The sequence below is a fragment of the Cheilinus undulatus genome, linkage group 7, assembly GCF_018320785.1.
Source record: "Cheilinus undulatus linkage group 7, ASM1832078v1, whole genome shotgun sequence".
NCBI lineage: Eukaryota > Metazoa > Chordata > Actinopteri > Labriformes > Labridae > Cheilinus > Cheilinus undulatus.
The window spans coordinates 13951881-13963792 of record NC_054871.1 but is presented as its reverse complement, the minus strand read 5'-3'; the positions used below and the strand labels follow the sequence as shown (position 1 = coordinate 13963792).

Genomic DNA, 11912 nt, shown 5'->3' with positions numbered 1-11912 from the left:
GTCCTTCTCTATAAATAAAGTCATAAAATGCCAAAAAATATATAGAGAGAAAATTCTTCAGTTCATTTTATTCTACTTTTTTAATTACCAGCTAATCTTCATTCATTGAAAACTGATTTATTAAAGAGAGAAGTCTGATATGCTTAATACTCAAGAGAAAGTTAGAAAACCACAAAATTCAGGGATAAGATACTTCAGATGATTGGAAAAACTAAAAAAGTAAAAAATAATGCATTTTATGACTAAATATTATAACTGAATACCAGTATTAGATAACTGAAATCTTCATATTTATCTTGAATTAATAAAATAAGAATCAAATTCATGTTAGTGTGGCTGACAGTGCTGACAAAATTCAAGATATGATTGGCAAAAAAATCATTTTGGAAAAGTTCTCACATTGGAAATGTTGAATTACAAATCAACCACACACAACTCCTAGAGGAGACTTCTACCTACACAAATATCAACTTCAAAGTGCTGTAGTCAAATAGAAGTCCAAGTCAAGTTTGGAACCTGTTTTGTTCCTTTTCTCATTTCCCTTTTTTAAGATATCCGGGGGAAATAACTTTTCAAAGTGAAACTTCAAAGAGCCACAAGTCATCACAAACAAGCCACATGTGGCTCAAGAGTTACGCATTGGCTATTCTGATTTAGAGTATCCTAAAATTTGTAAAAAGTTGACCCTAGGGCAGTGAGAATAATTTGGCCCTCCTTTTACCCAAAGTTGTCCATCCCTGGCCTAGATGATACATGAGCTGCCTATAGTATTTCTTGCTTAAACCACAAGAGGGCACAGCTGCACCCTAAAAATACTGCTGTCTGGGTTTATATTAGATTGTTTTCAGTATATGGGGCACATTCAATTCCTTGACATTCCTCAAACAACAGCTTCAACTGTCTTTGCCTCTCTTGATACACAGCTGCACTTGATGAAACATCTGTTGACCAAGTTGTACTTTGGGAACGTGAGTCCTGTTATCTTACAATCACATTAAAGTGTTCACCCCCTTGGATGTTCCACCCTTTTATGATTTTATAAACCAAGCAAAAAATTAAGAAAAAAAAACATATTTAATGTCAAAGTGAAAACAGATTTCTTCAAAGTAAGGTCAATTAAACAAAAATATGAAATGTAAATTAAGTGACTACAAAAATATTCACTCCCTTTGAAGTAACTAATTCAACAAAAGTCCTGCCAGTTGGTGTCTCACCATTAGTGAAATGGGGATCACCTGAGTGGAGTGAATGTGTCTCAAGCGATTGTAGTATAAAGACACTTGTGTCTGGAATGTTCAGTTACTGGTTAATCAGTATTCCTGGCTACCATTACACCATGAAGACAAAAGAACATTCCAAGCAACTAAGGTTATTGAAAGTCAGGGGATGGATACAAAAACAAATCCAAGGCACTAAATGTCCATGTCCCAGAGTTCAGCTGAATCCATCATCAAGAAATAGAAGGAATATGGCACATGTGTAAACCTGCATAGACCAAGCTGTCCTCACAAACTGAGTGACCAAGGAGCAACAATTGTTGCCTGGGTTATTCACAAGTCAAACATTTATGGGAGAGTGGCAAAGAGAAAGCCACTGTTGAAGAAAAATCATTTTGAATCTTGACTAAAGTTGTAAAAAAAAAAAAAACATGTGGGAGACTCCATGGTCAAGTGGAAGAAAGTTTTAGACTAGAATTGGGCTTTTGGCCATCAGACAAAACGTTATGTTTGGTGGACACCAAGCACTACACATCACCACAAACACACCATCCCCACTGTGAAGCATGGTGGAAGCATCATGCTGTGGGGATGCTTCTCGGCAGCTGACCCTGGAAGGCTTGTAAAGATCGAGGGTAAAATGAACACAGCAAAATATAGAAACATCCTAGAGGACAATATTACTCGGTCAGCAGGACAATGACCCAAAGCATAGAGCGAAAGCTACACAGAAATGGTTTCAAGACAACAAGGTAAATGTTCTGGAGTGGCCGAGTCAAAGCTCAGACCTCAATCCATTAGAGAATTTGTGGCTGGACTTGAAAAGGGCTGTTCATACCTGATCCCCATGCAACCTCACAGAGACTGAACAGTTTTGCAGAGATGAATGGAGTAAAACTGATGTGTCCAGATGTGCAAGTCTGACTGAGACCTATCAACCCAGACTCAGAGCTGTGATTGCAGCCAAAGGTGAATCCATAAAATACTGATTTTAGAGGGGGTGAGTATTTATGCAGTCACTTATTTTATCTTACATATTTCATTTAATTGATGTTACTTTGTAGAAATTGATTTTCATGTTGATTTTTTTTTTTTGTCTGAAAAGCCAAATTTTATCGGTCATGATTAATTTATAAATTCAATTTAAGGGTAAAACATCCAAAGGGGTGAAAACTTGTTATAGGCACCATAAATATGAAACATCAAGAGTATAGCAGCTGAACAGATTTTACCCTGCTTCATAGACCAGCAGTGAGGAAATCAGAGTGGTTTGGGCCAAAGGTCGACAGGGCCAAAGTACCAACTAAAAACACACAAAACACACAGAGCACACACATTAAAAAATCACAAAAAGAGACCCTTAAATGTTGGTCATTATGTGTTGTTTTGTTGCCACCATCAGTCATCAATAATCAAAAATCAGCTCTGCCTTATAAGATGTGATTCTTGTGTATTAGTGATGTCAGATTAAATACTACCAAAGTCACATGTAAATGAAGAGAGTTCATCTCCTCACATGCTCTCCTCTCTCTGATGCTCACTGCTGTATTGACCCGACAGGTAGGAGGGCAAACAAAAGAGCAAACATTTACTCTCCTTTTACCCACTGAGCTTTTCAGAGCATTAATGTGTGTGTGTGGGGGTGTGTGTGTGTGTGTGTCCTCTGCCCCCTGCCTGCCCTGTGTGAGTCCATCAGTGAGTCATCATCTTTCTCAGGATATTCAGTCCACAGTTTCAGCAGAACTTTGCTCAGTGTGAAGAGGAGTTCAGTTTCTCCTCTTTAGGCGCGGCAGGATCGACAGCAGGCTTTTCCACCTGTGGTAACTGTAAGTAAAGCATCACATACTCTCTATTTCAATTTCAAAAAGTCTGATTAGGCGGCTTAAAAAGACTAACTTTGTTTTTCTCCATTTCACAATTACAGAATTTAGAATTGATCAGGGAAACACTGTAGGGGTTATGAGGTTCTTTTGACCTGAAATGCACTTGTCATATCGATAAACAATTGATGGAACACTCAACTTTTCTTTATCCTGCAGCAGAGCAAAGCCAGACATCCTTCAGGATCACACGATGAGGAGCGGATTGAGGCTCTGTGTTCTGGGCCTGCTGTGCCTTCACAGCTCAGTATTTGGGCAGGTAAGAAAAGAAAATCACAGCTTTTCAAAAAATACTTGTATAAATGAAATTATACTTAAATGAAGAGAACAAACGATCAGTAAATGTGGTTTAGGTATTGTTCAAATGATGTATAAACACAATCAGGTTATCTTATAACACATATTACATAACTGGATTTTAATTTGCCATTAAAATCTGTATAGTTTTATTGAAACAGTATTATACCAAGAATAGCTATAATATAGACAACATATATGTCTTTGCCTTGAAAACTGGAGGTAATGACTTAAGTAAATGAAATGTTAAATATCTGAAAAATTAAAAGAAACCATAATTTTCAAATATTTGTTAGCTGTGTATAAAGTTAAATTTGTAAAATTTCTTGGAAAATAGTATAAAAGTAAATTGAACTTACAGTGTCTAAGTCTAGTCTAGTCTCACAAAAAAAATATGGATAAATGCAATTTTTTAATCAAATAATAAAGAAGCCTGTTGTGAATAAACAGCCCTGACACAAACAACTCATTATTTTAACTAAAGCATGAACATGGTTTGTGTTAGTTTCTTCTGCATAAAATCTAATCTGAAATTCAACAAGTGACTTAACCTTAAACATGAATTTGGGGATTTAAAACAGTTTCATTAAGAAATAAAGCTGATAAATACACAAAAGAAGAATAAAGTAAAGCATGAAAAGCAAAGAAGCTCATTTGAGTTTTAAGTTATTTTCCCTATCACTGCTTGTTACAGGACACACATTTATCAGCCACTGACAGTTTGACCAAAGACAACACTTTTCCAGATGGTTTAAAGAATTATAAGCCTAAAAATGTATAATGTATGGTGGCCTGGAAGTGCAATATAAAATTACATCCGAAACACTTTACAAAGCCTGAAACAAATTTACATCAACCAAAACATTTTTACATTTCATTAAACAATTTACATATGCAAAACACTCATTTTACAAAACAAACTTGCAAAATGACCACTACAAAATAATAAAGTCTGAAACACTTTTGCAGAACTCAAAACAATGTAGAAAAAGTCTAGTACAAAATTAGAAAGTCTCAAACACTTTTGCAGAACTCAAAATAATGTACAAAAAGTCTGATAGAAAATTACAAAGTCTGAAACACTTTTACGACACTCAGAACAATGTATAAAATGTCTGATACAACATTACAAAGTCTGAAACACTTTTACCACACTCAAAACAATGTATAAAATGTCTGATACAACATTACAAAGTCTGAAACACTTTTACCACACTCAAAACAATGTATAAAATGTCTGATAGAAAATTACAAAGGCTGAAACACTTTTTAAAAACTTGAAATAATGTACAAAAGTCTGATACAAAATTACAAAGTCTGAAATTCTTTTGCAAAACATGAAATTAGAGTCACTCCTGGGATTTAGTCCATTTTCATACCAGTGTTTGTAAATCTATTTCAGAAGTTGTTAAAGTACTCCAACTTGTATTTTGTCTCAGCTCATATAAAAGTGTTTTGTGTTTTTAAATTTGTTTAGTAAAATGTAAATTTAACATTTTAAATGTAGTTTTTTCTATTAAATGCTTTATGACATTAAGAAATGTGTGTGCTTCAAGTGATTTAGACTTTGTTATTATGTTACTGGACTTTGTTAATTTATTTCAAGTATTGTTAAGGTGAATCAGACTTTGTAATTTTAGATTACACTTTTTAAAGGTTTGTTTTATAAAATGTAAAAATGTTTTGGTAATGTAAATGTGTTTCAGACTATGTTAATTTTTTTCCCGACTTTACAGATTGCCTTTTCAGACAGCACTTCCATGCCAACATGATAATTATCCTGATTTTGCAAAAAAAAACAAAACAAAACCAAAACAAAAACAAAAAAAAAACAAAAGAAAGAAAAAGGCCTCTCTTTGCTAAATATTTTCCTCTGTAGGATGCAGTACAGGTCTTTTGTGACGACTCATCTGTAGAGAAGGCCGTCCACAGCGCCGTGAGCAAGTTCAACGAGGGGATGAGCACCGGACACATCCTGGCTCTCTATCAGATACATTCAGCCAGCAAGGTACACAGAGTGCAAAGAGGAAGTGGCTTTTTCTGTATTTGTCTGTGCTGCTTTCACTCAGTGCATATTTTGTGGTGCAGTAATGACATTTAGATATCCAGGTTCAAACTGACTGATGTTCAGGTCAAACAATGCTAAAATATTAATCCTTTAGCATGAAATGTTTCTAAAAGAATACATGCACAAAACTAGTTATCCTAACTACCTTTCTCTTGCATAGGTTTTTGTTCTGATGATGCATGTGGTCATGTAGTAGGGTGTCACACATATCCATGTGCCCCATGTCATATAATGTAATGTAATGTCATGCAACAGGGTGGTCATTTCCCCTAGAGAAAAGAGGAAAGCAGTTAGCATGTCTTTGGGGCCGCATTGAACGAGGTGAAGGACCGCATGTGGCCCTGGGCCACCAGTCGCCCACCCCTGACATAAGCGGAACAGAAGCTGTGGACAGATTACCGAGAAATGCAAAACAAACATGATTCGACATTTTGACCTCTGCTGTAAACACTGATTGCATGTTTGTTTGTTTGTGTTTCTGTGTGTCTCTACAGTCCGAGGACGGCTCAGACTCAGTGTTCTTGCTGGAGTTCACAAGCAGGGCGAGTGACTGCCTAGCTGGAGACAGCAAAGCCTGGACAGAGTGCGAATATCTGCCTCATGGACACAAGGTTAAATATGATGACATGAAATGGAGCTGCTGAAGCTCACACAGTAACTGTCCTCCACTTTCAGTCTGCGGAGAACAAAAAACCTGTCTCATATAAATAAAAAAATCACTAGACTACCGGTGTGATGAAACTCTGGAGAATATTGTGTTGTTAAATTAAAGAACAATTTTGTACTTTTTTAAACAACCCAGTTAGCAGGGCTAATATCTTCTATGGTGTTATCTCTGCAGGATCCATTTTCCTGCAATGCCACTGTCCGCATGACAGGGACTGAAGCAGACACCACACAGGTGGACTGCCAGTTGGGTGAGTGAATGGATGTCATCTCTCTCACTTTTTTCAATAAAATGAATGTTTTTTAAAACTGCGACAGAGTATTAAGTGCTGATAACTTAGACAAACACAGAAAGTCTAAGATGAGAATCATTTTTGGGCTTACATGAATTTATTAGAGAGAGTGGATAGTGAGAGAGAGCGTGTGGGGAGGGAGCCAGAGGCTTAAAATGAACCTGAGTTAGAATCATTCACTGGGAAATCACGGTTTTGTCAACTGTAGTGACTGGTGCTGCGTAAACATGTTTGAGTATGGGTTCCTCTCTGTGTAGCCAGCATTTGGGCCGTGCGATGCTTTGTTAAAGCTCCACAGTGAAGTGTGCGGACTCAGACTTTGTAAATTAGTCAAAACGTACAGCTTTAACGCTTCTCTTATTGTGATATTGACCTATCACTGCACATATGCGCCTGCGTGCATAGACACTGAGAACTGCATAACATGAACCATGGCAAAAGAAGTGTCAATACATGACTTTTGTCATTTTTGAAAAGAAAACAACTCAATGCTGTTCTTTGTTCTTCTTTGAACAAAGAGATTATGTCAAGTTCTGATAAAATTTACGCTTTAGCAGCATCCACGCCAATGTCGTCCGCCATAACGGCACCGACCTCTTGTTGCTGCTTGCTTACATCATGACTCCGCTGTGCCTGAAAGTACTGCCCCTCAACACTGATTGGTGCTGTCACATTTTAACTGGGCCCAAACGGTTCAGATGGGAGCTTTGTAAGGATGTGGTAGTCTTATGGTTTCCTTTGTTCAGAGAGGAAACTTAATTTGGTGGTGCTTGAGTGAAAATATCAATATTGCCTTTAATTAAAGATACTGTCTGTTATTCTGAATATTTAACATGGATTGTGGGATGGAACAGGTGGAAAAGGCAGGAGGCAGGGCTCTAGTTTTATCTTATTTAAGTCAGTTTTACAAGCACACAATAAATTTGTAAAGCTTTGTTTTTATTTTAATTTCAGTTAATGAAATTATCTCTATTTATATTTTAGTTATTTAGTCAGTTTCAGCTAACTATAATAACCTTCCTCAGAGCTAATATAAACATTATTTTGTCAATGGCAAAAACTTCATATTTTCTACATAGACACTGCAGTGGTATCTATGTTTTCATACGCATTTCAGCAACAAAGAAAAAAATAAAATTCACTAAAAGATCAAACTAGTAGTTTCAGTGTCTTGTACAGAAAGAGTGAAGTGGTGTAGAAAACAACTCTTTCATTGGTTCTTAATGTGAAATGATATGAGCCCTCTTTAACTGATTCTGCTGAATGCTTCAGTGAGAAACCCTGTTAAAATAATCCATCAACTCAGGACTTCACTGAAGACATTAACAGCAGACGCAGTGGCTCATTAACACTCATTACTTCTCTTGTCATGTGATGCAGCCAGCGGGGAAATTTTAAAGTCTAATCCCATTTAATGAGAAAACTTAACCCAGTCATATCCACGGTGCTTTTAGTACTTCCAGGAATAATCATTTATATGGAGTTATTTTACAGCAGGATTCTCTGCTATTGATTTCAGTCCAGTGTGACTCAGAGGAGAGCATATTTCTCATTAAGAAAACAGTGAGTCATTGAGGAATATGTGCACTGGTGGGCGCAGAGGACACAGAGGGGGGCTTATTTTGTAATATATAAACACTATCTGCAGACAGAGAGAGCAAGATATGAACTTATCAGGCCATTAAAAGCAGTGACAGTCTAGACTTTAATCTGTTTGCTTAGTAGCTCACTATCTGCCTACAGTTTAGAGAGTCTATGTTTTAGCTATCCAGCTTCCACCTGCCTTTAATAAATAAAAGGCTCACATCGAATCTTTATTTGTTGAAATTGCCACCTTTACTTGAGACTTATAGAAACAAAAAGAAGCATAGTTTCAAATTGCTGGTGCCAAAATAGATTAAGAAAATGTGTTTAAAACAGAATCTGCACTGTTTTATTTTTCAATTTGGGCCTGCCAAACAGCTCTGTGTTTGCCCTGCACTCTCACGTCCTTATATGGGCATAACAGAGGCATTTCTTCACACAAAGTAAGGAAAATGGCATTGGCATTAGCACATGGCATTCATCAGTTTATTCTTTATTCTTTTCATCACTGTTTTATTCTTTAATCTTCACAGTTAAACCGTCTCTCTCCCCTTTAGATCGTTTAATCACTGCAGGGAGAGCTCCTTGTATGGGCTGCCCGGAGGAAATTGATGAGAACGCGGAGGACATTAAAGTACCCATTTCAGTCTCCATCTCCAAGTTCAACTCCATGTCTAACTCCACTCACCTGTTTTCCCTGCACAATGTCGGCCCTGCCACCAGACAGGTAGATGCTGGCTCCTGTGATGAGAGGGGAAATAGAATAGGTTTAAGATGCTTTCTTTTTCTATTTACTGTCTGCTTTTGTTGCTTCAGGTTGTCGCAGGTTTGAGGTACAAACTGTCGTTTGATATGAGGAAGACGATTTGTGCTAAGGCTGAACACAATGAGCTCAGTGAAATATGTGTCCATGATGATACGAACAAGGTAAACAACAAAACACACTTCTCTGCCATGATGTGATCTTTTCTGAATTAATTAACCACGTGTTTATGTGTGCAGGAGTTTGCTTACTGTAACTCTACAGTGGATACAGCACCATGGAGACTCGAGCCTCCACAGGCCAATATAGAGTGTGAATCAGGGGCGATGCCCTCGGTGAGACTCATTTTTTTTCAAATCAGTTAATCAAAATTAGCTTCAGTCATATCTTAAGTCACATGGTTCTTCTGGTAAAGCATTACGGCAGTCATGGTCCCAAAACCCCATGTTCTGATGGGACTGGTGCATAAAACAATGAATTCTTGAGTTTGTAATGCACTTTTCATTTTTTTTGGGGGGGGGGATAATAAAGCTGTTTTCCTCATAATGTGTTGATATCTGAAGATCCTTAGAAAACAACCAAATTATACTCATTATTACTGAGACATGGTAAAAAAAAAGTCTTTAGGGTTTCTGAGGGTTCAGGGCTTTTAAACATGCTTGTTTTGTTCCATTTAAGATAAACATTTTAAAATAAATCAAAGTGGTTGGATATTTTTTCAAAACTATTGCCATGATTTCTCATTTAGGGAGAGGTGGCACATCCTGAGGCTTGACTGGCTGAGAACCACTGTGATAAATCTTGATTATGAAAAAAGAGGGAAAGTTTTAAAACTGACAAAAAATCTTTCACTTAGCATAGTGGTTAATGTTGCTACAAGGCAAGCCAATGTAGCAAAGTTAGCTTTCGCAATTGAGCTTTAGCAAGCGTAACTAAAGCTAATGTAGCTACATGAAAAATGTTTCTGTGTAGCTCGCATACCTGGTGTCTAAACTTAGGTTTAGCTACATTAGCTATGTACCTGCTTTATTTATTGCTAAATTAGCTTTGGCAATGTGAGCTTTGGAAAACATAGCTAGAGCTAACTTAGCTATGTAGATGACATAAATATGTAGCTTACATAACTGCTTTGTAAGCTTTGCTTTAGCTATGTGGCTACTTTAGCTCTGTTATCTATGTAGCTTATGCAGCTAACGTAGCTACATAAGCTATGCTTGTTGTGTAACAATGTTTTCATGGAAGACAAGTTTTTCCTGTTAGAAGAATTCTTTCTTGTTAGCTAAAGCTAACATAGGGATTGTTACTACAAGCCAATGTAGCTAAGTTAGCTTTCACAACTAGATCTAATTTTATTTACATTAAGAGGGAAAGTTTTACACCTGACACACAAATGTTTCGCTGAGAATTGTGACTTTTTTGGCCAAATTTTGACCAAAGTTGTTCTGAGTCTCTCTGCTTCATTGTCTAACAGTTTTATAAAAGTGACTTATAAGCTTCTCAAATGCTGAGTGATGTCAGGTCATCCATCTGTATGTTTTATACTGTTGTTTTCTTTTTTATCCAGTTTTTCCACAGGCGTCGTCCTCCCGGCTGGTCTCCGCTCAGAGGTCAAAATGCTAGTCCTTCAGCTACAGTTGCATCCACGGTACCCCCAGCCAAAGCTTCAAAAACCAAGGAGGAATCTTCTGAGGAGGTCACCAAAGCCAAACAGTCTGCCTCCAATAATGCTGAAAGTACAAACACCTTCCACTGCCCGTCCAATCCCTGGAAAGCATTTAGTCCACTTATGCCGTCTGCAGTAGGCCCAAGTGATGCACCTGCCGAAGCCGGCTTCAAAGATTCAGACCTGTTGGGATAAAGTCTCCCTCCAGGGAACCACATTCATATTCAGAATAATCTCACTTTTCATGCTCTCAGCTGATTATTTTTTGTTTATTTTGTAGACCATACTCTTTTAGACAGGGTTACATCATCCAGGAGGTTACACAAATCTTAATCCACTAAAGATAAGTCAGTACATTAGAAGGTGGAAATAGAGAAAGATACTCATTTCAGCAGATTGAAGTGTAGCAATGGTTTGCATTGTTTTATTACCGCAGCATGTCTTCAAGTGGTTCAAAAATTTGAAAGGAACAGCCCATGCTGTTGACTTAAAGAGATGTAACAAATGGAGAAGAGTATGTGTAAATCTGTCATCATCAGAGAAAGCATTAAAGAGAATTAAATAAAACTTTGTGCTGTTCCTTGTTTACACTTTTTTTTCCTTCCACTAACCAACTGACTTCACAAACAATTTTCAGCTATTAAAAAGAGGAGCTGAGGGTGCAGAAGACCAAGTCGGTAGGTTGTGCCCCATGTATGCGGGCAGCCCGAGTTCAAGTGTGGCCTGCAGCTCCTTTCCTGCATGTCTCTTCCCCACTTCAAAAGGGGTGAATATTTGCGCAGTCACTTATTTTACATAACATATTTTAATCAATATTACTCTGTAGAAATCTGTTTTCACTTTGACATTAAAGAGTATCTTTGTTTTTTCCAAAAAGCACAATTATGTTGACCATGAAATATATAAAATCAATAAAAGGGTAAAACATCCAAAGGGGTGAATACCTTTTGTAGGCATCGTATGTAAAGAGGGGTTTCTAAACTTCCCCATGCCAAGGGCCTCCATGACCATCTCCAGCAGGGATCCCCCCGCCCTGTGAACTTTCATAAAATTCTTCTTAATTCTGATGACAAATATCAAAACCTAAACATACAATAGTTGCTTCATTCTGATTTGCTAGAATGATTGTTGCTTTTAGTAAGTGAAAGACTGGCATATAAAATGAATGGCTTTAATATACTTATTACATCCCTCCAAGTTTCCATAACATCTTAAGTGCCCTCTAGGGGGTGCTAGGATCCCCACTTTGAAAAAACACTGGGCGAGACCAGCTTGTGCCATTGCCTACACTCACAAGATAATCTAAGCCTACTTCTTTTGTGCTTTTGGAGCACTGGGGGCATGAAAAGTCCAGATCTGAAGAAAACAACTAGAAACAGCTAGCTATTTGAGGAAAACGGCGTTAACAGAAAATATTGGTATAGTGGTACAGGATCTTGTCTGCTTGGAGTTCAGAGTCAAAGTCAGTATGATAAACATGA

The 11912-nt window shown here is 37.3% G+C and overlaps 1 protein-coding gene across 1 annotated transcript; it reads left to right on the top strand.

Annotated features, from left to right (window-relative positions):
* Positions 1–2889: 2889 nt before the first annotated feature.
* kng1 (kininogen 1) lies at positions 2890–10998 on the top strand. The gene is made up of 9 exons (XM_041790605.1): positions 2890–3043; positions 3257–3356; positions 5274–5402; positions 5957–6073; positions 6304–6379; positions 8563–8732; positions 8822–8932; positions 9008–9103; positions 10333–10998. Exons 2-9 carry the CDS (start codon positions 3291–3293, stop codon positions 10624–10626), a joined length of 1059 nt encoding a protein of 352 aa, XP_041646539.1. The 5' UTR covers positions 2890–3043; positions 3257–3290; the 3' UTR covers positions 10627–10998.
* Positions 10999–11912: the final 914 nt, after the last annotated feature.